This window comes from Crocuta crocuta, unplaced genomic scaffold (genome assembly GCF_008692635.1).
Source record: "Crocuta crocuta isolate KB4526 unplaced genomic scaffold, BGI_CrCroc_1.0 scaffold32, whole genome shotgun sequence".
In the NCBI taxonomy this organism is placed as follows: domain Eukaryota; kingdom Metazoa; phylum Chordata; class Mammalia; order Carnivora; family Hyaenidae; genus Crocuta; species Crocuta crocuta.
Window position 1 is genome coordinate 2,960,429 of NW_027529424.1, and position 26,482 is coordinate 2,986,910.

Genomic DNA, 26,482 nt, shown 5'->3' on the forward strand with positions numbered 1-26,482 from the left:
CCATATGTCATTTAATCTACTGAAGAATCTTCATGTCCCACCATATACACTGTTAATATTCTCATGGGAGGCCACATGCCTTTGTCACCTCGATGTCTTTAGCACCTAACACAGTGCCTGGAATAGAGAAAGTACTCAAGAAATGCTGGTTGTTGACACTAACAATGATAAATTTGTAGTTAGTGGTTCTCCAAGCATAACCATATTATGTAGAAAAACTGTATCTAGATTGTGGCCTATCACCCATAAGGATCTGAACATCTTGGAAGGTACAACAGAGAAGTCCAAAGTCTCCATTCATTCTCTGCTTGAGACTCTCAGAGCTCTGAAAGGCACCAAGGAAAACAGGATCCTACCTGCCATTTTGAAATCTGACCTGGCCATTAAATCAACTGGAGACGAAACCCTGGAGCAAAACTAGTGGTGACCAGGTGATCACCAAGTTTAAGCTTATCAATTTATACTTAAAATAGCCATAAAGAAATATAGTATTGCTTTACTTAATACTGTATTTTAACCCAGCCAAGTATTGTATGTATGCTGTAATTATAAGGTTTTGGATATACTATGTTCAAACCATACCTAGATATATATGCCAAGTACCTCTCCTCCAGACTTCTGACCTCCACATGCACATACACTATGGCATGGATGTCTCAAAGTTTATCTCAAGTTTAACATGCCCCAAACGAAATTCTTGATCTCACTAATCCCCCTAAACTTGCTCCTTCACCAGCCCCCATTCTTTTTTCTTAGCCATCTACATGATTGTTTATGCCAAAAACTTGGGTTTACACCTGCAACTTCCCTCTCCTTTATCCCCCACATCCAAAATACACCTGCCACTCAACCCCCATCACTGCCTCCCTGGTTGAAGCAGTTCTCACTGCTCCCCTGACAGAGCCTCCCAACAGTCTCCACACTCCATTCCTGTCCTGTCTAACCCCCGTTCACAGAGCAGCTGGAATCACACTTGAGTGAAAATTAGATCAGTTCATATCTTTGGCCGAAATCCTTCTTTGGCTTCCCACTACATTTGTTAAACCTAAACTTTCTGCCAAGTCTCTCCTTCTCCAGGCTTTTGAATATAACTTTCTGATATCCTGTCTTAATACCATACTCTAACCATGCTGGCCTTTAAAAAAATTTTTTTTAACATTGATTGATTGATTGATTGATTGATTTTTTAAATGTCTTTTTACTTATTTCTAGGAGAGAGAGAGCGAGACAGCGTGAACAGGGGAGGGTCAGAGAGAGAGGGAGTCACAGACTGAAACAGGCTCCAGGCTCTGAGCTGGCAGTCAGCACAGAGCCCGACGCGGGGCCCGAACCCACGAACTGTGAGATCATGACCTAAGTGAAAGTCGGACGCTCAACCGACTAAGCCACCCAGGCGCCCCTTAACATTTATTTATTTTTGAGAGAGGGACACAGCATGAGCAGGGGAGGGGCAGAAAGAGAGAGGGAGACACAGAATCAGAAGCAGGCTTCAGACTTTGGGCTGTCAGCACAGTTGCTGATACGGGGCTCGATCCCATGAACCTTGAGATCATGACATGAGTCGAAGTTGGACACTTAAACAACTGAGCCACCCAGGCACCCTCTTGCTGTCCTTCCTGATGTTTTCCTACCTATGGGCCATGGCAGACACATTCTTTACCTACTGCAAATCCATTTCCTGACTTCCTATTTCCCCAGCAGAACTGTGATCTTCCCCTTCTCCACGTGGTCACCCGCTTCACTTGGCCAACCAGTGATAATTCCACCTTCTCTGACAGGGACTCTTTTAGAAACGAGCATGGGAGGCATTTCTGGCCAATGAGACAAGAGGCAAAGTTGGCTGAGGGACTTCTGGGGAAGTTACTCTAGCTCTTACAGGCATGTGGGGATAAACGTCACCTCTTCTTCCACCAGTCAATGCCGTGTCTGTCCACGATACCTGACGCTGCGGTGGCCATCTTGTCTGGTTGGGTAGGGCGCAAGGAAAAACTAATGTACTGAGGATGGCAAAGAGCAAAGATGGATACAATCTGGGATTGACATTCTGACCTAGGCAGTCTTGGGGCTTTCTTAGCTATGTACTTGTTATTATGTGAAGTATGACTTTGTTTTAAATGTTTAAGGCAGGTTTTTCTGTTACTTGCAGCTGAAAGTGTCCTCTGTTCATGCTATTCACTCTGCCTGAAATAGTTTCCCCTCACTCTTTATCTGCTGAACAGCTATGCATCATTTAGGTTTTGTGTTGGGGCCCTTTCTCAAAGAAGTCCTCCTGAGCCATTTTCCCGTGGAAATGAGGTGACCTCTGTTCCACTTTACTAGGGCACCTCATGCTCTTCATTTTAAAGCACTTGGCACATTTTAATGTGTTTTTTTTTTTTTCTGAGAGAGAGAGAGACAGCGTGAGCAGGGGAGGGTCAGAGAGAGAGGGAGACACAGGATCTGAAACAGGCTTTGCATATTTTGAAATTACATGTTCATTTATGAGGTTTTTTTGAATGACTGTCTCTTCCAGAGACTGTGAGCCAGCTTCACAAACCCAGGGACTGTGTATGTTTTGTTTAGTGCTCATTCCTAGTATCTAGCATAGTGACAGGTACACGGTGCATACTCAGTAAGCATTTGCAGAAAGAAAGAAATAAACACAAGCTGGATGTCACAGGGAAAGAAACGTCCTCTCTTAACTCACTGACATGGCCACGTCTGCATGTGAAGGGCATATGGAATAGCAGAAAGAGTTGGACTGGAAGTCAGAGCTGGGCGTGGGTTCAAATGTCAATTTTGACATGAAGTTATAGTATTTAGTGTCCTTGAACTGAAGTTTCCTCTCCTCTCAGTAGGCTTAATATGAACCACATCTATGTTGTAGGGTTGCAGGGAGGGTGAAGGGAGATGAAACTAGTGAGAATATTTATATCCTTGCACTGTTATACAGATGTTTGATATCATCGATATTATAAAGTAATAACAAATGTCCATCCTTATGTATGTCCATCAGTATGTCCATCCTGAAATGTCCTTGTTTTAAGATTCTGCTGTAATAATTTTATCAAGCACAACACAACCAAACCATTTACTATGGACTGAATAGCATTCCCCTCAAATGTATATGTTGAAGCCCTAACCCCCACTGTGATGGTATTCAGAAATAGGACCTTTGAGAGGTAATTAGGTTAGGGTGAGGTCAAAAGGATGGGGCCTCCATAATGGGATTAGTGCCTTTATGAGAAGACACATGAAACTTGAGAGAGCTTGAACACTCTCCTCTGCCTTGTGAGGACACAACAGGAAGGTGGTAACCTAGGCAGAAAGAAGGTCCTCACCCGGAACCGCATAAGCAGGCAGTGGGACTTCCCCAGTGGACTTGGGACTTCTGAACTGTGAGATGTGAATGTCTGCCAATTAAGTCACCCAGTCCATGGTGTTTTGTTATAGTAGCCAGAGCTGGCTAATACACCACTGCCCATCCCAGTAAAGCTGTAGGCACCTCTAGCTAGCTGAGCAGATATCCTACCCCAATGCCAAGACTTGAGGGAAAGCGAATCTATGGACAGTGTAGATCAGACTGGTGATTCAAGATTCAGAAGAGGTGTGAAGGCACAAACAAGCAGAAGCCCAGATGAAGGGACACTTTTTGCCTAACCCCAGATTTCTCCAGGTGACACCAGCTTTGATCCTCTACAGGAAGGACAGTGGCCCATCATTCATTTCTTTCGATCTTTCTTGTCAAGTTTGGTGAGGCAGGACCTCTGATAAGAATTTCAGTTGAGGGTTTAGGGAGCCAAAGTAAATAACACATGGCCTGTGTCTGATATCTACCTATGCAGGAAGCCCCCTAATGAGGTATGCAAAAGTGTATGCTGTGTGTGTGTGTGTGTCTGTGAATTCATTAGGGGAGCAGGTCCACAGCTTTCACCAGATTCTCAAAAGAGTCTGTAACTCCCTCANAAAGCCCCCTAATGAGGTATGCAAAAGTGTATGGTGTGTGTGTGTGTGTGTGTCTGTGAATTCATTAGGGGAGCAGGTCCACAGCTTTCACCAGATTCTCAAAAGAGTCTGTAACTCCCTCAGGCACACACACTAAAAAGGATGAAACTACTATAGAAGATGGTTGATGCTTTAAAGGTGAAAGCACTATGTTAATGCAATATGTTAGTTTTATAGCTCAGATGAATCTGCCTTTTCCCTACTTCCAAAAGTGGGAGCCCTATGGGCCAAGGCTATCATAATGGACAAATCCTGTGATAATGGCAGGAATCTGCAGGAGGTGTCAACTGAATCCACATTAAACTACAAAAGCTGCCCTGATGAATGTACCTGTAGAAAGATAACGCTTTCTGCTTGCTTTCCAGATAACGAGACAAAGCCAACACCACAGGGATGTTTCCAGCAGTCCCTGAGGAAGCCACATACTGTCAGACCTTCCTCTGATCACAATCCCCCATGGTCTTTCATTGTGTGTAGCAGGCTCTGTCTGCTAGAAAGCCTTCCCTTCCTTGGGAAGAAATTCATTTCCTATCAATTACAGACACCAGTTGGCCTAAACCCAGCCTAGCAGTGTGCTCCATAGTGTTTGAAAGTGTCACTGCCAAAAGAAATTGTAATTAAAAAACAACTTTACAGTGGACGTAAGCAAAACAAAATAATAACAATAATAGTAACCCAAACTGATCATCGTGAAATAACTGCAACAACCCTATGCCAGTGATGGTCTTTCCTGGGTTGTGGAGATGAGGCACCTGAAAAGAAATGAGGTATCTAAAGGCTAAGGTTTCATCTTCATCATGTTTTTCTCATTTTGATTTCTTTTGAAGATATCCTAATATTTTCATAGTCATTTGTATCCCCAGGAAAGCCAAGCTGGCACATGGAAAGATGCTCGGCATCATTAGCCATAAGACAAATGCACTGAGGCATTATTTGTAACAGCCAAGATGTGGAAGCAATCCAAGTGTCCAGTGATAAAGCAAATGTGATACACAGATACACACACACACACACACACTCACACACACAAATATTACTCAGCTATAAAAAAGGATGAGATCTTGTCACTTCCAACAACATGGATGGACCTAGAGGGTATTTTGCTAAATGAAATAAATCAGACCTAGAAAGACAAATATCATAGGAACTCACTCATATGTGAAATATAAAGAACAAATGAACAAATAAACAAACAAAAAACCAGAATCAGACCTGTAAACACAGAGAACAAACTGACGGTTTGCCAGAAGGGGGAGGGGTAAAATGGGTGAAGAGGGGTGGGAGATAGAGTGATGGAATGAATATGTCACAGGAATAAAAGGCACAGCATGGGGAATATAGCCAATGGTATTATAATAGCGTAATAGCATCATATGGTGACAGAGGGTAGCTACACATGTGGTGAGCACAGCCTAACATACAGAGTTATCAAATCACTATGTTATATGCCTGAATCTAACATAACATTGTATGTAAACTGTACTCAAATAAAAACATTAGAAATACATTTTAAGAAAGAAAAATGTAAATCAAACCCACAATGAAAGTGCTTCATACCGGTTAGGGTGGCTGTTACAAAAACTGGAAAATAAGTGTTGGAAGGATGTGGAGAGACTGGAACGCTTGTGCGTTGCTGTTGGGAATGTAAAGTGAGGATGCTGCTTTGGAAAACAGTGTGGAGCTTCCTCAAAATGTTAAGCGTAGAACTACCATATGATCCAGGCATCCCACGTCTGGGTATACACCCAAAGGCAGACATCTGAATACCCATGTTCATAGCAACATTATGCACGACAGCCACAAGGTAGAAACCGCCTGGAGTCCACTGAGGGATGAATGGATAAACAAAATGTATCATATGCAGATAACGGTCTGTTGGTCAGCCTTAAAAAGAATGAAATTCTGGCACCTGCTCCCACATGGATGAACCTTGAGGACATTATAAACGAGACAGCCAGTCATGAAAGGACAAATGCTGTGTGATTCTATTTACATGAGAAACCTAAAATGGCCGACTTAACAAAGACAGGAAGTAGAATGGAGTGAGTCTGGGACCACGGTTGGGGGGGGGCAGTGAGGAGGGACCATAGGGAGGCACTGTTTAATTGGGACAGAGTTTCAGTTTGGGAAGATGGAAACGTTCTGGAGATGGGTGGTGATGATCGTCTGCACAACAGCGTGAATGTATTTGACGCCACTGACCTGTGCATTTAAGAGGGGTTAAAACGGTAAATTCCGTGTTATGCATATTTTGCCACAATAAAAAAAAGAAAGTGAGAAAAGAAGCCGAGGTCGCAAGCAATACTTACAAGATATAGGCAATCACCCCGATGGACCAGCAGTCAACGGCTTTGCTGTACGGTTTCTGGGCCAGGACCTCAGGAGCTGTGAAATGACAAAGGAGAGATACAAACCTGACAACTCAAAAGCTTAAGACATAAAACATTTCTTACATATTTCTTTTTTTTTTCTGTTTACTCCTTGGGCTGAACTTTCTGTCTAAAAACTGAGTAGAGATAGAGGACCTATTTTAGGTGTTGGCTTTCTTAACCAGAAAAAACATGAGAGCATTTCTGTGTGTGTGTGTGTGTGTGTGTGTGTGTGTGTGTGTGTGTAACTGGAGATTACCAATCAAATTCAATCCATCAATCAATCAACAAATAGGAACAGGTGGCTATCTCATGTCAGTGCTGTGCTAAGTACTGCAGCTCAGACGAGACTGAGTCGGAGAAAGGTATACTTCACTTGGAGCCTGGGGTATGACTCTGCCGGAAATTAACTCAGGGAAGCATCTCCGGCCCCAGAACAGGGCCTTCCTGGGGGCTGTGGGGCATGAACATGAAGACTCTCCATAATGCCTTCATGGAGCTCACAATCCAGTGCAGTGAAGACCTGAAATCTGGTGCCTGGGGAGCCTGCCTTAGACCTGCTCTCAGCTCATTCTCTAAGGTTTTGGGTAGGTCATCCATCAACACTGATATTTTGTCCTCTCATCTGTCAAACAGCAAAAATGCTCCTTAATCCCAATTCCTCACTTCTAACCTGAGAGTCCTCCGCGCCAGGGGTCTCAGCTTATTCTGTCCCTGTTCTCACACTCTCTCTTCCTGGTCTTGTGCCTCCAGCCCTGTGCTGGGCACCCACCCAGCTGCTGGCAACCAGCTGCCATATATATTTGTACACAGAGTACATACATGCTAGAAAAGATGGTGAATCTCCACAAGCAAAATCCCCTTGTCACCCAAGTATATATGATCAGCATGTCTTTCTAGAAAACTTAAGAGAGTAGACAAACTCAAAGAGCTGTAAGTGTCCCAGGCACTGGCTATATGCTGACTGCGTGTTCTGTGGGTTTGGGATGCATTAACTCACTTACCCCACCTGGTCTTGGTTGGGGAGAGCGCTCATAATGTTATCATTATCATGATGACTCCCAAGTTACAGGGGGGCGGAGAGGCCCAGTAACCTGCCCAAAGGGATCCGCTAGAAAGTGGCCTCTCCACCAACTTCCTCTCTGAGGGACTAACCTGAATTAAGTGCGTGCCGTGATCTGGGGCTCAGGCAGCACTCATAAATGTTTTCTACTCTATCCCTTTCAGCAACCCTCACAATGACCTTTCTCTGCACCTGAGAGGAGGAAAATGAACCTCGGCGAAGTTCTTTTACTGACGCCACACGGCAGATACAGGTCAGCTGGAACCTGAACCACGTCAATCTCACCCTTGTCCGAGTTCCTCCCCCTGGAAAATGCTCGCTGCCCAGGTGAGTGCTCCTCCAGTCTGTAAGGAAAGTCCCTTTGCAAAAAGACTAACAGAGGGGAACCCCTCTCTTCTATTCGTTAAGTTAAGCTTTCCTAAGCAGGACTTGGGGTGCATAAAAACCATTGTTCAATGCTTCTGGTTACGACCATAAGAAATACGATCCACAGATAACACCCAAAGCTGCTTGTAGGTTTCGTCCCCAGTTCCTCCAAACTTCTGATTTGACTTTATTGTTTTCATTTTTACCAAGAGCAAAATACATAGCGTTGCATGTCCTTTATTTGCTACATTTAGCCTCGATACAGTAAGGGAAAGGAGAAAGAGAACTATAATGCCAGGAAACTCACAAATGGAAGAAGCGGCCCCTGGATAACTGAGCTGGCCGCATCCATACTTCCTGGCCCCCGTGACTGCTAGGAGCATTTTTCTCAGATGCGTCTAATATGGCAACTGGCCACAGGGAGCCGTTTACCACAGTAAATGTCTTGCTGATTTAGGAGGCATACTCTCTCTGAGCTCATGTTCTGTATGAGTGTCAGATGGCGGGAGATAGTGGGACCAGGGGACAGATGGTGGGAGGTGACTGCATTTGCAAGGAGCTTATTTCTAAGCCTCCAGGGCCATCCACGTGGGCTGATGGCAAGTTCAAAGGAGGCAGAGAAGGCTCACCAGTGATGCCCGACCCAGCATCACCTCCCAGCAGAATATCCCGTGCCCAGAGCCAGGCTGGTGGGCAAGAGCCCTGGCCTCCAGGTCTCGGGGCTGCGCGGCTCTTAAGGGAGATGGCAAGCCAGCCTGGCCTAGCCACTCCGTGGCACCAGATGTCAAACAGCAGTGTAGGGGCAGCTAGAGCTCAGGGCAGGATCAGGGGCACAAGCTGTTGGGGCACACCAGGTGTGACATGGCGAAAGACATGCAGAAGGAGCCCTGAGAAGGTGAGAGGGGACTTCCAATAGCTGCTTCCGCAGTTTATAAGCAAAGATTGAGCCGATGCCCTGAGCCACGATGTGCGGAGGGTAAGCATCACAGCACCTGCAAAGTACGCTTCACTCCTAGGAAGAGCTGATATTGTGTTATTTAGCATTCCCCATCCTCAGTGGGAGGGTGGGTGTGGGAGGAAGGACTCCTTAAGAGAACCCCTCCTCCCTCCCCCTCCTTCTTCTGCCTTCTTTCTCCCCCTCCTTCCCCTTCGTCTCTTCCTCCCCTTCCTTCCCTGACTGTTAGAAAGAGGGAAATTCTGGCCACTATCCATTATTCAGAAAACAAAAGAATAAAGAACATGATGTCCCTCCAGAAATCCGTACGTCCAAGGGCACCTGCACATTCAGCAGCTCTGCCCTCAGCCTGGCACACAGACCTACGTTTTGGAGGACTGTGCGAGACACTTCATGCACTCGAAAAGCAAGTGGCTGATTTTGAGGCAGCTTGGAACTGGGATGTTACTTGAGATGTTTAGATTCTTGAAGCCACAGATGACATATATACAATTTTCAAAATCGGAGATTTTGTTTAAGTGGGAAAATTTATAAGATCAAATATATGGTTAAAAAAAAAAAAAAGAAAAGAAACAGTGTCTGGATCTTTCTCAGATGCTTCTATTCTCACAACTGACCAAAGGGAATCACCAACAGATGCCAGGATCGGTTGCATGGGTGTTGGGGGAAAGTTCTAAATGATTAACAAGTGAATATCAAGGTAGCAATACTGGGGGTGGAGGTCTGTGTATTTGTGCCAAACATTTCTTGTTCTTCCTGGTGTTGTGTCTTACCTAGGTTCTATCAACAACAATGCAATGAACACTTTTTAACCAATTGTTGGCAGGTAAATCACTTGCCTTGAGGTGAGGTTCTGAACTACACTTAAAACACACAGAGAGTGAAGTCCTTGGATGTGTAATGTAACAATAAACAAGAGAAAGTAGGTTGATTTGGAAATGATATTCTCACCAACCTAAAATAATTAAAGAATTATGCAATGGCAACATGTACTAATGTGTGTTGATTCCAACTGCTCTTTTGATTTGATTCGTGAAACCAAATGTTCTCAGGACATTGTTTGAACAAGCCTGCCTACATCCCTATAAATAGCTACTGTTAATCTCAAAGTGATTCTTGGAAAACACCAATTCTCAGGCAATATTCAAAACTCTCCTGACAATTTGATATGGTCATCCAGATCATGACGAACCCCTGGGATCCGCTGGGATGTTTTCTCTCCTGCTCTCCTCTGGGTGCTGCAGTGGGCTCTCCTTGTTTGGCCAACCTGTTGAGTTCTCCTCACCTCCTACCCTTTCCCTGATGCTTTCAGCCTGTAGCTCTGCAAGAGTCCACTCTTGCTCTGGTCTTGTGACAGGCCAGGTTTCACTTTGAGAACCAGCCACATCCCTTGTATTATGTTATTAATCTTATACCATTGGCAAGAATTTGGTTGTAACTTTTTTTTTTAATGTTTGTTTATTTTTGAGAGAGAGAAAGAGCAAGTGAGCACAAGTTGGGGAGGGGCAGAGAGAGAGGAAGACACAGAATTCGAAGCAGGTTCCAGGCTCTGAGCTGTCAGCACAGAGCCTGATGTGGGACTCAAACTCACCAACTACGAGATCATGACCTGAGCCAAAGCTGGACATTTAACCGACTGAGCCACTCAGGCGCCCCTCGGCTGTAATTCTAAAAAGTCATAGCATCCAATGTACAAACTCTGACAACAAATGCGCACAGTCCCCACGCGGCCTTGGAGAGAGAGTGGGAAGGGTTCTCTGAGTCCCACCCACCACAAACCCATCTCTCTCCCAACACCAGACAGATGCTAAAGAACTTCCTAATGAAGGAGAAACAATTTTCGCTCCTGACTGTACCCAGCACGATTCATGTGTAGTGGGAGGGTGACAATGACTCTCGCCACCCCCTACATTTCCTTACAGAGGGAGGCGTTGCACTGAAATAAGTTAATTGGTGCCACTGACACTTGACAAAGAGAGCCGTCATTAAAGGGCACTGCGGCTCCTTGGTGATGCCATCTGCCCCCAAGCAGAGTGGGAAAGGGCTCAGTCTCCTGGCACAGTGGAGATAGAAGGACAAGACTCCAGGCCAGAGGACACAGATGTTCCTCTAGTGCCTCTCTAGGCAGAGTCCTGGGGGCTGTCAGTGGCAACAGACCCACGTGGTGGTGCTGAAAAGGACACACACAAGATAGGCAGTAACTGAGTGGGAGCAGACCTAGTTGGGTGCCACGTCTTGGGTTCCCAGGTTTAATGACCAAATGCCCATAACACGCCAGCCTCCAGGACCTTCTACCCTCCCTTCTGCATCTCCGCCCTCCTGTGTGAATCACACTGTTGAACAACCCCACGCTTCATGCCACTGGACGGCAGGGACATCTCTCTGGTCTGTATTTTCAGGGCTTAGCCCATTCTGTTTGGTTAACAAAAGGTTATTCCTCACATGAAGCTGGGGGAGGAAACAGGCAGAATTAGCCCCAATCCTCTGTATGTGGCTGACTGTCATTCACACCACTCTCCTTTTAAAACCTTTTCTCAAAGGGATCTCAGAATGACTACTTTCAGGGCTAGTGGGCAGAAAAGACCTTCTGTTAAGTGATCTCTCAGAACCTCCTTCCCAGTCAGATCTTGGGGGTTAACAATTCTGTTTTCTTAGCTTTCCCTGATAGAAAGAGCATCCCATAGGATGGTTTGGTTACTCCAGCAAATGAAGTCAATCACGTGAACCACGCGGCCTCAGCAGGGCACCCCCAGGCTGCTGGAGATCTGTGTGGACAGACAGGGCCCCCCTTCTGAGCCCCACGCTCATCTCATGCTGTTCAGTGAAGCAGTTGGTTCATAATTTAAAATAATTGAATTTACTGCTGTGAGACTCACTACCACCCCACTGTGGAAAATTCCACTTGGTGGGAAGAGTCCTACAAGCCAAGCTGTTTTATATTGGTTGAGAGCAAGGNCTCCCTGATAGGAAGAGCATCCCATAGGATGGTTTGGTTACTCCAGCAAATAGAAGTCAATCACGTGAACCACGCAACCTCAGCAGGGCACCCCCAGGCTGCTGGAGATCTGTGTGGACAGAAAGGGCCCCCCTTCTGAGCCCCACGCTCGTCTCATGCTGTTCAGTGAAGCAGTTGGTTCAAAATTTAAAATAATTGAATTTACTGCTGTGAGACTCACTACCACCCCACTGTGGAAAATTCCACTTGGTGGGAAGAGTCCTACAAGCCAAGCTGTTTTATATTGGTTGAGAGCAAGGGTTCCTGGTAAAGGGAAGGACTCCAGAGATTTCAAAAAGGAAAAAAAAAATCAGAAACCTTTCATCTTGTTTTTAAAACAATTCAATTGCCCATTTTCCTTCCTGAAAGAGGGAGAAGAAAAAGGCTTAACCAAGTCTAACCGGAAGCAGGAAGAGGGGCTGTCTGTTGAAGTAGGGGTGGCACTCAATCCCCAGGCTCAAATAAAACAAAAAGAACTCTCCCTTTCCCTTCTATCTCAAGAGTGTGCGCAAGAGCAGCTTCTGCAGAGGGAGAGGAAGAGATTGAGAACATCTCACCCCGTTACCAGGTTCATGTTGAAGGCCGTTTGTTCTCCTCTGAGGAAGTCTTAGTACCACTGTACTCAGTACCTCCGAGTTGACCACCTCCAGTGGGGGAAGCAGGGGAACACACAGGTGGGGTGGCCTGGGGCGGGAAGTGCCCCTCAATGTCAGAAAATGGAAACCCAGGGCTCAGAACCATGGGACCTAGGGGTGTGTCTTGCATCCTTCAGTTGTTTAATAGCTTGGGTTCCATTTCAGGCCCTGTGTTCATGGTGTGAAGGAAGCAGACCTGGGCTCTGTGCCCATGATTCATCTCTTCTCCTGGGCGCTGAGTATGGACACAGCTTCAGAAGTAATGACTGCCATGGCTGCCTTCTTAGGGAGACAATCAGACTAAGCCAGATGAGTGTGTGGCAAGATGGCACAGGTATTGATTTTTAACCCTGAATAACACTCTGAACCTACTCTAAGTAAAACTCTGAGCTGTCCGCACAGAGCCCAACATGGGGCTTGAACTCATGAACTGTGAGATCATGACTTGAGCTGAAGTTGGACANGCAAGAAGAGGCTGGCAGGTGGGCTTCTTGCCATCCCCTGACCTCTTCCAAGGCTCCTTTGTGCCTCTTGCTGGCTGACCTCACCTCCCTGAGGAGGTCAAAGAGAAAGACCCTTGACTTGAACTTCATGTGTGTCATGACGGAAAGGCTCTAAGAGATGGGAGTCAGTCATGGTCAGAGGTAGTGGAGACCTCTTTTACCATCATGGCTTTCCCCCAAGTGGCTCATGGATTCAGGTTTGGCTCTGCTGGCCAGGTTAGGCAGTGTGATAGGGTCTTTTCAGGGAGAAGCTTAACAGAGAAGCAGTGAGAACGGTGAACTTGTAGCAGAGTGTTTTAAACATGATTAGACTGTACACACACTGAGTGGTACTGTCATCTCTGCCACGTCCAATCAAGCAGTGAATCAGAGGACAGAATTATAGGCTGAGCCCTGTGCCAATGGAGCACGGAGAATCTGTTACCTTTCTTTTTTCTTTTAAAGTTTATTTAGTTATTGTGAGAGACAGAGAGACAGAGGAGGGGCAGAGAGAGGGAGAGAGAGAATCCCAAGCAGACTCCACGCTGCCAGCCCAGAGCCCAACTCAAGGCTTGAACTCACAAACAGTGAGATCATGACCTGAGCCCAAATCAAAAGTCAAAAGCTCAACCGGGGTACCTGGGTGGCTCAGTCGGTTGAGCATCTGACTTCAGCTCAGGTCATGATCTCACGGTTTGTGGGCTGGAGCCCCGTGTCGGGCTCTGTGCTGACAGCCAGCTCAGAGCCTGGAGCTTGTTTCAGATTCTGTGTCTCCCTCTCTCTCTGACCCTCCCCTGTTCACACTCTCTCTCTCTCTCAGAAATAAATAAAACATTAAAAAAAAAAAAGAGTCAAAAGCTCAACCAACTGACCCACCCAGGTGCTCCAAATTTGTTATCTTTCTATGCCTCAGTCTCTTGTTTTGAAGGGCATCTGCTATTTTGTCCTGAGGTTATCCCTTCGTGGAAAAGAATGTGAGCTCAAGTGGAGAGCTGCACATGACTTCTTGTTTTAGGGGATTTCCACAGGTGGGGAGAAGGAATCCATACAGCACTAATCCATGCTGATGGGTTACTACAACAGGCCTTAAATTGAACTGTAATCCAGTTCCAACGAGTTGGAGAAATTGCATGTTGGAGAAGCAGTGAGAAGGCTTTCTTTTAAACACTGGGAGAGAAACACAACATTTCTATGATAAATAAACTTCTATAGATCAAGGAAAAGAAGATTTGGGCATTCATTTCAGGCTGCAGTTTGGCCGCGGGAAGAACTGATTACAACAGGGAGTATGATCGATGGTGCTTAGTCACAACTCTGTAAGTAGATTTTGCAGCAGGTGGGGGTTAAACAAGAAGAAACAGATAACGAGGGCCTTTACTACAAGCATCCCCATAAACCGTGTTGCTTCACTGAGGTTTAGAGGACTGTAGCCTGGGTCACTGGCAATCACAAATCCAGCTGAAACACAGCCTCATTCTTTGCCTGTGGTTTGCCTGCAACCCAAAGTCACGGAAGTTAAGAGCAGTAGGGGGCTCCTGGGCCAGCTCCGTCCTTGGCCAGGACAAGTTTCCCTGCACTTTCTCATCCTTCCCTTAGAGCTGTAATTTACTAAAAATGCATCCCAAAACAGCGGCTCGCTCTGATTTTCCTAGTAGCCTCTTGAATTTTACCACAGGCATGAAAAGTCCCCATGAAAGCACCGTCCTGGTTTATAATTACTGTTCCAATCTGAGCTGGAGTACTATACAGATGCTACTAGAGCCAGAATGTGGCCAGTGCGTGGAGGGGTGAGGCTAAGGAGTGGGAAGGGAATGGAAAATGGGAGGGCAGCTGGTGTTTTACAATGTGGGAGCGACCTGGAATTCAGTGGGAGGGAGGAAAGGAAGTGTTCGGAGTTAAGGCAATTCAGAGCAACGTGGCAAGAAATTACCCTGCGATGTCGTCCTCAGAGGTCATCCCAAGACCCAGCCTCTTCCCTCATGGGCTTGTCACCACACGGATGGCAACTCTGCTCCCCCCGAAAGCCGACAGGCTTCCCTTCACGATTAACAGGACCTTTACAGCCATTCTGGTATTTTGGGTTTTAGTCATTAAAGGAAAAAAAAAAAGTTCCAGAATATTGCAGGGTTGCTCTCCCTCCTCACCACCAGAGCAAAGTGGAGCCAGTTTAGAAGCCATGACACTCCATCACACTATCCAATATTTAGAAAGGAGCTGTTCAGAAATTGCAGAAGGGTGGGGGTGCCTGGATAGCTCAGTCGGTTGAGCCTTTGACTCTTGATATTAGCTCAGGTCATAATTCCAGGGTCATGGGATCGAGCCCCATATCAGGCTCCATGTTGAGCAGGGAGCCTGCTTAAGATTCTCTCTCTCACTCTTGCTCTCCTTCCCCCTCTCCCCACTTGCTCTTTCTCTCTCAAAAAAAAATGCAGAAAGATATAAAGTGCTTTGTGCTCAGTGTTAAGAGTGATTTAGGGGGACGGGACATGTGGAGTAGGGGTTCTTGTAAGGCCTGGCTGGGTTACTTTGCCCACATGCTGACAAGGAGCTTCTGTCCTCATCCATGTTTGCAGCCTCAAGGCCAATAGAAGGAGCAGACCCTCCATGTGTCCTCCCCACCTAGGGGGCCCTGTTCTCTCTAACAAATGGTGTCTGGTTGCAGCACCCGGTGTGACAAAAAACTCGCTTGCTGGTTGTCACTGACTAGCTGCTGAGAGAGAAGGAAAGAGAAAAGTCTTATCTGGGTCCTCGGCCTTGCATGGCCATTGGCCAGTTCCATAAACCCTGTCTCAACATGAATGGTCTGAGAGGATGGGAATGACGTGATGATGTAGCCATGAGCTAAAATGTGATATTTAAGGGAGCAAAGAAAACTCAAGCTGTGTGGGAGAAATGGCCACGAGGAAGGGTAAGGACGAAGGGTTAGGGACGGAGGGCCCGTGGGGAAGGATGGAAGGATTCACCATGACAGGTTGCTGAGGGGACAAAAATGGGGGACAGAAACTTATTCTAGTCTTGTCTTATCTGTTCTGAGCAAAGGCAGGAAGAAATGTCAATATCCTCGATGCATGGACATTTATGCACTTGAAGGCCACTAAGTCACACATCTATAGAAATACGTGATGGCAGAACCAGAAAAACTCACGGAGGTCAGTTGGTCCAGCAGACTTATTTTATATCCAAGAAACTGAGAACCCGAGCATTTAAGTGAAGGGATCAGGCTTCCCTCGTTTCTAACCAACAGCAGAGATATGCAGGATGCTTGCAGTCAAGTCCTAGAGCTGTGACTGGCACCAGCTAGAGGCCGGGCGGCTTGGAGAACAGAGGTCCTCACCCAGCTGCAGACACTGCCTCCAAGATCTCACCAGAGCTCCAGGTTCCTTATCCTGCTCTAAAAATGCCACCATCTCACGAGTTAAGTGCATTTTTCTGTGTCAAGAAATGTGCTGAGAACATGGACCAACCTTTCTCCATTTCCATTTAGAGGGGAGCACAATGAGACTTGTTTCCACTCTCTTAGGCAGGTTAAGGCAGATCTAGACCAAACACGTGTGCAATGTCTGTGCAGACAGCACTACGGTGAAGCTAGGGCAGGAAACCAGAACGATTCCTTTCCTGCAGCTTTACAAACGTGACGGTCAACCACATAAAGGACCATGGTGTGGTTCTGCTTATCAACACAGCTCTGGCCCGCATGGAAGAGTGCCTTCCTGTGTTCAAGTACCACCCAACAAGGAAGCAGCATGGATGCCGCTGTGCCCTCCAGATGAAGTAATGCACAGGGGTGGATTGTCACTCCATACGGCTCAATGAAACGAGAAAGGCTCGTTGAGCTCAAGCACATCACAAAGCAGTTAAAGTCTCTGCCACTCTGCCTTCTTGCCCTTTCTAAAGTGACGTTTGGGATTCCTGAGTCACCCTGGGAGCAAGAGCGCATGCTTACCTTCCTCTGGCGAGGTACTCTGTCGCTTCATCTATAGACAGTGGGCTGAAGTTCTTTGAAACTTGAGTTTTCTTTCTGAAATCGGAACTCGACCACAGAACTGGAGAAATCCCATGAGTGTGCCAACAGCGACACGGAGGAATAAACAGTAGGCTTTCCTCTACCAATAGGAGTAGATTTGTCACCTTGAATTTATCAATCACATGACTGAAAATTTCTATAACTTACTGTTTCTATTCAGTGATTCAAGGGAGCCCACTTGGATATTTTCATTAACGTAGCAAAGCAAGTAAACATAAATAATTTTACTAACTTTCTTGGGTCCAACTTTTCCCTTGTTGGTGACACCAAGGGGAATGTTACACCTGGCTCAATTAAATGGATTCCAAATCCAGGTCAATGCCATATGGATGGCTGCCATGTTACCCTGAGGAGCTGATTGCCACCACACAACTCCACCATTTCTTCTAAATTATCTCTGAGCCTTGTTTAGGCAAGCCCCCCTCTCCAAGACAAACGAGTCTGTTCATTTCTTCCACACTCGACGAGAAGCAGCTGGGGACTCTGTTCTGCTTTTCCACATGTTACTCTCCTCGTCTTGGCCCAGAAATATACTTTTCCTTCAAATCACACCTCCTCCACGAGGTTTTCCCTGGTCATTCCAGCCCTTGCTGATCCCTTTCTCATCTGTATCTGAAATGTTGCTTCTGAAATAGGTCAGTTACTTCACACTGCAAACGTGCTACCGAATATGGGTCTGTATCACCCGCCGGCCATACACCATTGGAGGGGACCTTGGTGTTGGGGCGGCTCTAGGAGCTGCCTGCAGTGGGACCCCAATACACAGGGACGGAGTGAGGCCCACAGTCTCCTGCCATCAGCGATGCGATGTTCTGCAAGGGCCCTGGCTCTTTATAAAGGACATGTGACATCAGGGCAACTGTTAAGGGTAAAGGATAAAGTTCCAGGTGCTCAGATCCCTTTGCCTTTTCAGACACCATGTGCGCTGGGATATGTGGGGTAAACAGCCCTTTTTTCATTATTTCTTCATAGCTAGAGCGCTTATTTAAATGGAAATAAACTTGGGACGCGTGGGTGGGTCAGTTGGTTAAGCATCTGACTTAGGTTATGATCTCACTGTTTGTGGGGCTCTGTGCTGACAGCACGAGGCCTGCTGGGGATTCCCTTTCTCTCCCTTTTTCTGACCCTCCCCACTTGCATTCTCTCTCTCTCTCAAAATAAATAAATAGACCTAAAAAAACTAAAGTCGTTTTGACATTGCCAAAATTCACTATTTAGCTGAACGGTCATTTAGGCAATAACCGTAAGAACAACAAAAACAACAGTGCCCATAAATTGAAACCAGTACTTCTACCTAGAAGGAGTCTGAACTATGGTGAAAAGCAGACAGCAACACCCTGCACCTGGCCTGGGCTCCTAGACAGCACGGCCCCCAGAATCAGGAGTGCTGACTGGGCCTGGGCTCTGCCCTGTTCCAATTGAGACTGGCCAGTAGGGATGAGGCCATGGGTTCTTTGTCCAAGATCCCAATAGTGTCCCAATCTTGCAGAGAGAAGCCAGTGGGGGGCGGGGAGGAGATGGGGGTGGTGGTGTCCAGCCCCTGGGTTGACAGCACGCTAGGATTTTCTTACCAAGACCTACTTCACTTTCTTCCCAGTATTATTCTGGCTGTCAGGCTCCCACTGTCTTAATTAATTAATCGTTCAATTAATCCATAATTCAAGGCCCCCGAGTCAATGGTCAACACCCAGTCTTCATCTTACTGGATTTAATAGCAACTGACACAAGGTACTTTCTCCAACTCGAAGCACCTCCCGGGATACCACACCACCTTGGTTCCCTTCCTCTTCCACATGCTGCCCGTTTATAGTCCCCTGGTCTCTAGGACTCAGCCCTGGGACCTTTATTCTCCTCCATCTTTCTCTGCCTCCCCCTTAGCCATTTCATCCACGTTCACAGCTTCAAAATACATCAGGCCCTTGGGACTCCTGGGTGGCTCAATCAGTTTAGGGTCCGACTCCTGATAGCTCAGCTCAGATCATGATCTCGTGGTTTGTGAGATTGGGCCCTGTGTCAAGCTCTGCACTGACAATGTGGAGCCTACGTGGATTCTCTCTCTCCCTCTCTCTCTCTGCCCCTCCCCTGCTCATGCTTTCTCTCTCTCTAAAAACAAATAAATAAAGATCAAAAAAATACATCAGCCCCCAAATACAGTCTGTCCTCATTACTCACAGATTCTGTACTTTTTAATTCACCTACTCGCTAAAATTTATTTTGTGGTCACATGTGGACATGAGCAGAGGCTCAAACTGAGTTTCCAAGGCTCAGGTCCCCAGCTGAGGTCAGGCAAGGCGACACTCTGCTCTCCTGTTTTGACTCTCACACTATAAACAAGTATCATTTTCATGGTCTAGTTGGTGTCATATTTTTTATATTTTTGTGCATTTTGTAGATTCATGGTTTAAAACAGCCCCCAAGTACCGTGATAAAGTGTTGTCTCATCTTCCTGGCACAAGAAAGTGGAAATGTGCCTACGGAGAAAATATGTGGCTAGACCAGCTTCACTTAGGCATAAGTTAAGGTGCAGCTGGCCATGAGTTTGACGTTCATGAATCAAGACTATATATTAAACAATATGTCATCAAATAGAAGTACGCATGAAACGAGGTCATGTATCCATCAGTAGATGGCAATGCTGTGACCAGAGGCTCACAAGGGACCCTAAGCCTGGACTTCCCTGGGAACAGTGGGTCAGCACTTACTAGTTCAGTGCGGGTGGCGACCTTACAGAGCACAACGACTATGTGTGATGAGAATCGACTGTATCTTGTTGCAGACCAGACCTCTTCACAGAACTCCAGACTCATGTTCCAATCATCACCTCCTGGACCTTGCAAACTTTAACAAACCAAAGTCCGAACCCCTGGTCATACTTCTGCAGCCTGCTCTTTCCACAGACTTTTACATCTCAGGTAAAGGTAACAGCATCCTTCCAGAGGCTCAGGCCAAAAAATACCTTAGAATTATCATTGACTTCTCTCTCTCTCAGCCTACTTTTAATTTTTTCAGAAAATCTTCATGCAGTTACCTTCAAATTTTTTCTGGAATCTGACAGCTTCCACTCTGCCAACCTCGCCCAGTCCTCACTGTTTCTCACTTGAATAATTCCAGAGCCTTCTAACTAGTCTCCTTCCTTTTACCCTTGGCCCCGCCCACACCCTGGCATCTCTCCTAATCCCTGTCTTCCTAGAAGAATCCTGGTACGGTCAGATCATGCCCTGCCCTGCCTCATAACCCTCCAATGCCTCCCTGCCACCCTAAGAAAAAGCCATAGTCTTGACAATGACTTCTAAGTCCTGGTCTGCACATGCTCTGCCTGTTAATTCTCTGCCTTCATCTTCTATCTCTCTCCTCTTTGTTCACCCCACTACTGTTGCTCCCCTACGTACTGCTGCCTCAGGGCCTTTGCACCATCCTTGGATGCTCTTCCTCCAAATAACAACATGGCCAGCTCCCTCACTTCCATCAAACCTTGACCCCACCGTCACCCTCTTAGTGAGGGCTGCCTTGATTACTATATTTAAAATTGCCACTCCCTACACACACACACACACACACACACACACACACACACACACACTTTTCTTTCCTGCTTTATTTTTCTTCATAGCACTTACCAACATAAGATATTAATTAACAGACTTAGCTGTTTGCATATAGTCTGTATCCCTCTCACTCAAATATAAGTACCTTGATGGAGGGCAGGGACTTTTATCTGTTTTTCTTTTCTTTTCTTATTTATTTTTGAGAGAGAAAGCATGAGCAGGGGAGCGGCAAAGAGAAGGAGACAGAGGATCCAAAGCAAGCTCTGTGCTGTCAGCAGTGAGCCCGATATGGGGCTCAAACTCAGAGACTATGAGATCATGACCTGGGCCAAAGTTGGATGCTCAGCCCCACTGAGCCACCCAGGTGCCCCCTGTTTTTCTTTTTCTTTCTACTGATGCATCCCCAGTCCCTAGAACAGCAGCTAGGCACTAAATAAATAATCCTTGATGATGAATAATGTAGCACTTACCAGATATGATTCAATTTGCCTCTTTGCCCTCTGTCTCTCACAACACTGTGAGCGTTTTGAAGTCAGAAACTCTGCCCCTACCTATTCATACTCCTAACACCAAAACCACTGAGCACAGAATATAACAGGAACTTAATAAATGCATGCTGAGTGAATGGAAGAAGAGGAGACAGAGAGAAATGCTAATTTCTGTGAACCTTGGGTTTTACCAATTTAGCAAACAATTGTGCAAAGATGATTAAGATAGTCCCTGCCCTAGAAAAACCTATGGTGAAGGGGGAAAGGGACACTAATACATATGGACCCTGATGCAGTGATGAAAAAGGGGGTCAGGAAAAGAACTAGGAAGACAAAAGAGAGAGTGGGTATTAGGAAAGCAACCAAAAGGGGGCAACATGTAAGCTGGGCTTTGATGGCTGAATAGGAGTTGGCCATGCAGACTGAGGGGTAGGGGAGGAAACAGCCCAAGCTGTGTTGCTCACTGCCCAAGGTACATCTACAGGTCATGAGCTTCCCCAGTGTAGCTCCTTTCTTGCTCTAAGCGGCATTCCTAGGCAGCTCAGGGCTCAACAAACAGGAATGAGCAGAACCACTTTACATTTGCCCGGAGCTCCTCTACCCCCTCCCCACTGAAAGAAAACTCCATATCTGACAACAGAATTACTTGATGGACCCACTGGCCACCATTTAGGGCAGAAAGAGCAAAGGCCACATCTAAACATGGTTCCCAGCTCCCAGATGCGTCAGCATCTGACATCTAAGCAGAACCAGACCACTCGAATGACAGCCACTTAGCAGCCCAGAGAAAGTGCCATTCCTGGGTTCTGCCAAGACACGAAGAAGCAAAAATCCACTTAGAAAGCGCAAGAGCTTTCCAACATCAGAGCCAAATATGAGAACAGTGTGATGTGTATGTCAATGTGGACAGTTTTGCCAGAACATTTGAACTGCAGCCCGAGAACCAGCCTCCTGCAGGGGGGAAGCGAGGCGGCCATAGGGCCCAGGGTGGCGGACGGCGCAGCAGGTGGCAAAGCCATCCCAGCAAGGAGCCTGGACTTTACGACCTCACAGGTCTCTTCATTCTGGTGTCTGGGATTCACCATGGTTGAAACAGGCTCTTCCTTCCCATCTTTGAAGAGAAACGAGAAGCACATCGTCTTCATTTTTATTTGTGGCCCGCCTGGCAGCCTGGCAGCCTGGACTGACCTGGACACGGTCCACATACACACCGTACGCACCCCTACTTCTGTCACACCCGATGCCCCTGGGGTACACACACGTGCTCCCGTGTGCATCTCACAGCACGGCCGTGATTCCGCGTCCCCCAGACGGGGTCCAGACGGCTCCTGTCGCATCCCTGCTCTGCCCCAGAACCGGAAATGCTCAGAGTGCCACCAATCTCATCAAGGCCTGCGCTGTGCCGGCTTCTCTGCGATCAGAAGAACCTCCCCTGCTCTGCACAGTGCACTCGCCCTCCCCGGGGGACATGATCCCTGTCTGTGACAGTTACACAGTCTCTGCCTCCTCCCCAGTCCGTTGCTTCCTGTTACTCTCCGTTCCCCTTAGCCTGCTCTCCTCTGAGCACTTTTGCCACTTTTGCAAATGAATCGGCTATGACATAACACCCATGTTATGCCAGCACCTGAAGGGCCGGGAAGGGCCCCACAGGTCGTTTGGAGTTTCCCACAATGCTCTGGGGCCCAGGAGAGGACCGCTTTCCTCAGCCTGCCTGGGGCATCATGCGGTTGTGTCTAATACCAAATAGGAATGATGCCAGTCACAGAACATTCCCTCCCCTCTTGCAGGGCCAGCTTCCTGTTCTCATTAGGAAAAGCTATCATGGTTTGTACAACAGGAATTCAGCCTTGGTCTCTGGTTTCCAGAAGTCTTTTCCAACCCCGTTTTTTTTTTTTTTTTCCTCTTCTCAGACATTCCCAGTTTATACCCTTCTCCTAAGTTTTTCCTACTTTAGGGCTTTGGCACAAGTGGATGCTTCTGCCCGGAACACTCTGTCTCCTAACATTCCCAAGGCTTCCCCATGTTCAAGCAAATACCCAGGTCTCATTCCTGTGCCCTTAACCATCTTCACCCCCTCCCCCATTCCCTTGCCACTCCGGTGCATGCCCCCATTTTATTTTCTCCACAGCACTTACCATGGCCTGAAACAACCCTGTTCTTTGTTTCTTTGTCTGTTGTCTGTGACTCCCAACTCAAATGTAAGCTTCATGAGGGCAGGCCTGCTGTCTGACTCATGCACAGCCTTCAGCCCAGTGCCCAGAACAGCAGTTGGTCCACAGTATGCACTTTAGTATACATTTGCTGAATGAATGCATTCATGTAAATCAAAGTCTCAACAACACAAACAAAGGTGCCGATGGCCTTTCTCCAGGTCCCCAGAAAACACAAGATGATTCTCAGTATACAAGTGTTCAGCTCTCCGTGGCCTTTTCTGCGTTCTGTATGTTTGGGGTTCTGGTTTTAGGACAGACTTTAATTCTTGGCTTCTCCAGGACAGATGAGGACAGGCCACTTCAAGAGAGCGACTTTGACAAGGCATGAGCCAGATTCTTCCTATCAATATTCTCTTTCTGGCCGCTTCTATCTCAACATTTGACATGTTCTGTTTGTGTTTGCACCTCATTGTTATCTCAGTGTCTCACTGTAAATCATTTGAAAACACAGATATGTATGCAATATTTCTGGCATCAGAACCGGGAATTCATCCAATCAACTCCTGGCCTCCACCCAGGCCCACACCCCAATTAGACAGGATTTCTGCCCAACTATCAAAAGGTTTCAAGGGAAATTACTTCTAACTTGTTCCAATGTCTCTTAGCATTTTTATTTTCCCCTTAAGGGGAATAAAGGCAGCTGTGATCATGAGCCAGGACCGAAGCGCTCATGATGGAAGAAGCGGATGTGGACACACACAGTGTGCTTACCAACGTAACCCGGGGTTCCACAGGCTGTGGACATCACATCTCCTTTGCCCTCCATTTTTGACAATCCGAAGTCACTGATCATTATTTTGGATTCCTCGTCTTGACTGTAGTATAATAGGTTTTCAGGCTAGAGATAAAATAAGAAAGAAACACTGACAAAGTGTGTTTAAAGCCAGGTTAATTGTGGGCGACTCACCGAGTCACAAAACCTAATCACAATTTAAGGATATCCTTGACCTTGAGCATAGTGAATGCATTAAGAAAAGCACTGTTTAGGGGTGCCTGCGTGGCTCAGTCAGTTAAGCGTCTGACTTTGGCTCAGGTTCGTGGGTTTGAACCCTGTGTCAGGCTCTGTGCTGACAGCTAGCTCAGAGCCTGGAGCTTGTTTTGGATTCTGTATCTCCCCCTCTCTCTGACCCTCTCCTGTTCATGCTCTGTCTCTCTCTCAGAAATAAATTAAAAGAAAGAAAGAGAGAGAGAGAGAGAGAGAGAGAAAGAAAGAGAGAAAGAAAGAAAGAAAGAGAAAGAAGGAAAGAAAGAAAGAAAAAGAAGAAAGAAAGAAAAAGAAAGAGAGAAAGAAAGAAAGAAAGGAAGGAAGGAAGGAAGGAAGGAAGGAAGAAAGGAAGGAAGAAAGAAAGAAAGAAAAGCACTGTTTAATGGGAGCAATGGAAGGGACACCACGCAGTTTTGGCATTTAGAGGTTTTCAAGAAATGCGAATCCCTTTGTCTACTTTCAAAAAGTGAACCATATACTGGAGCCACCTAGAAAGCCTCTCAGACCTATCTATTTCTTGGGGGAGGGGAAAGGGGATTCCCAGAAATGAAGTTAAATTCTGCAGGTGCTCTTCCGTTCCCTTGTTTGTTCATTCTTTTTTCTCTTTCTTTCTTTCTTTCTTTCTTTCTTTCTTTCTCTCTTTCTCTCTTTCTCTCTTTCTCTCTCTTTCTCTCCCTTTCTCTCCCTTTCTCTCCCTTTCTCTCTCTCTCTTTCTTTAATGTTTATTTATTTTTAAGAGGGAGAGAGAGACAGTGTGGGCAGGGGAGGGGCAGAGAGCGAGGGAGACATAGGATCTGAAGCAGGTTCCAGGCTCTGAGCTGTCAGCGCAGAGCCTGATGTGAGACTCCAACCCACGAACCATGAGATCATGACCTGAACTTAAGTTGGAAGCTTAACCAACTGAGCCACCCAGGCTTCGCCTCCCCAGCCCTCCACCCCGTTTCCTTTTTCTGACTCTGTTAGCAACCTTTCTTGAACCCAAGTCTCTCTCCCTGTCCTTGGTAACCTCCTGTGTCCTGAAGTTCCGGTGGATGCACTGTGCTTTCCCCTTTACTGACCCAGCTGATCCCTGCTCATTGGCTCCCTGGGAAATAGGGGAATGTCATCATGGATGAGTCGTGTCCAGAGATCTAGAACTTTGCAGCCACGTGTCCTTGAGTACCCTGAGTTTCGTTTGCCTTTTCTGGAACACATGGGTCATGGTGGTTCCACGTTTGCTTCCCTGAACGGGATATGATGGAGCTCAGCTGGTAGTAAGTCAGGACACACGGGTGAGGCCTGACCACAGCTCCTGTCTCTACCACAGTCCTGAACAACAGGGGTACCTCCATGGCAGCTACATGGGAGGAGTGAGGGGAGGCAGTCAGGGGTGGAGTAGGGAGGTGATGAAGCTTTACTTGCATTGCTGTTTTACGAAAAGTTGAGGTATCATTCTGAACAACAACAACAACAAAAAAAAGGTGGAGTTTATGAAGACCAAGGGAGAGGTCCCAGCCTCAGGGCCATGCTGTCCTGGGGCAGAGCCTGACCACAGAAGGGCTGCCTCAGTTAATGATGTTGTCCTTGAGGGACACAATGTTGAAGACTAACACATCTCCTTTCCCTAACCTCAGAAAATTCCGAAGATTTGCCTAGTGAAGAAGTGACCACTTCTCTGATTTATGTTAAGCCTTAAAAGAAACACAACAGGGGCACCTGGGTGGCTCAGCCAGTTAAGTGTCCAACTTCAGCTCAGGTCATGATCTCTCAGTTTGTGGGTTCAAGCTCTGCATCAGGCTCTGTGCTGACAGCTCAGAGCCGGGAGCCTGCTTCGGATTCTGCTTCTCCCTCTCCCTCTGCCCCTCCCCTACATGAACTCTGTCTCTCTAGCTCTATCTAGCTCTCTCTCAAAAATAAATATTAAAAAAAATAAAAAAGAAACACAACAGGGGGCACCTGGGTGGCTCAGTCACTTAACATCCAGCTCTTGATTCTGGCTCAGGTCATGACCTCGCAGTCTGTGGGATCGAGCCCCACGTTAGGCTCTGTGCTGACAGTAGGGAACCTGCTTGGGATTCTCTCTCTCCATCTTTTTCTGCCCCTTCCCCACTCACACACTCTCTTTCTCTCTCCCAAAATAAACACTAAAAAAATTTTTTAAAACACAACAGGAGGACTCTGAATGGGGCAAGTCACTTCCCCTCAGTTTCCTGTCTGCCTCTCCTCCCATCTCCCCAAGAATGGATGAAGCAAGAGCGTCTCTTGTCAGTGGTCTGTGGTGCATCTTTGGTTCCTTGAGCATTGAATTTCACCAGCTATCCTCTCATCCGGTAGCAAGGGCTGTTTAGAGAAGTGGCTCTCAGCCTGGCTTCCTAGCAGCATCTCCTGTTACAGCGCCC

The 26,482-nt window shown here is 46.7% G+C and overlaps 1 protein-coding gene across 2 annotated transcripts in view; it reads right to left on the reverse strand.

The window, feature by feature from the left end:
• CAMK1D (calcium/calmodulin dependent protein kinase ID) overlaps positions 1 to 26,482 on the reverse strand; it is a 441,354-nt gene that overhangs the window by 35,083 nt on the left and 379,789 nt on the right. For both annotated transcript variants that reach the window (XM_077758501.1, XM_077758502.1), the window contains 2 exons: positions 23,831 to 23,957; positions 6,294 to 6,369 (listed from right to left, as the gene is read on the reverse strand). In XM_077758501.1, the coding sequence (XP_077614627.1) occupies positions 6,294 to 6,369; positions 23,831 to 23,957 (203 nt within the window). The remainder of the gene's footprint in view (positions 1 to 6,293; positions 6,370 to 23,830; positions 23,958 to 26,482) is intronic.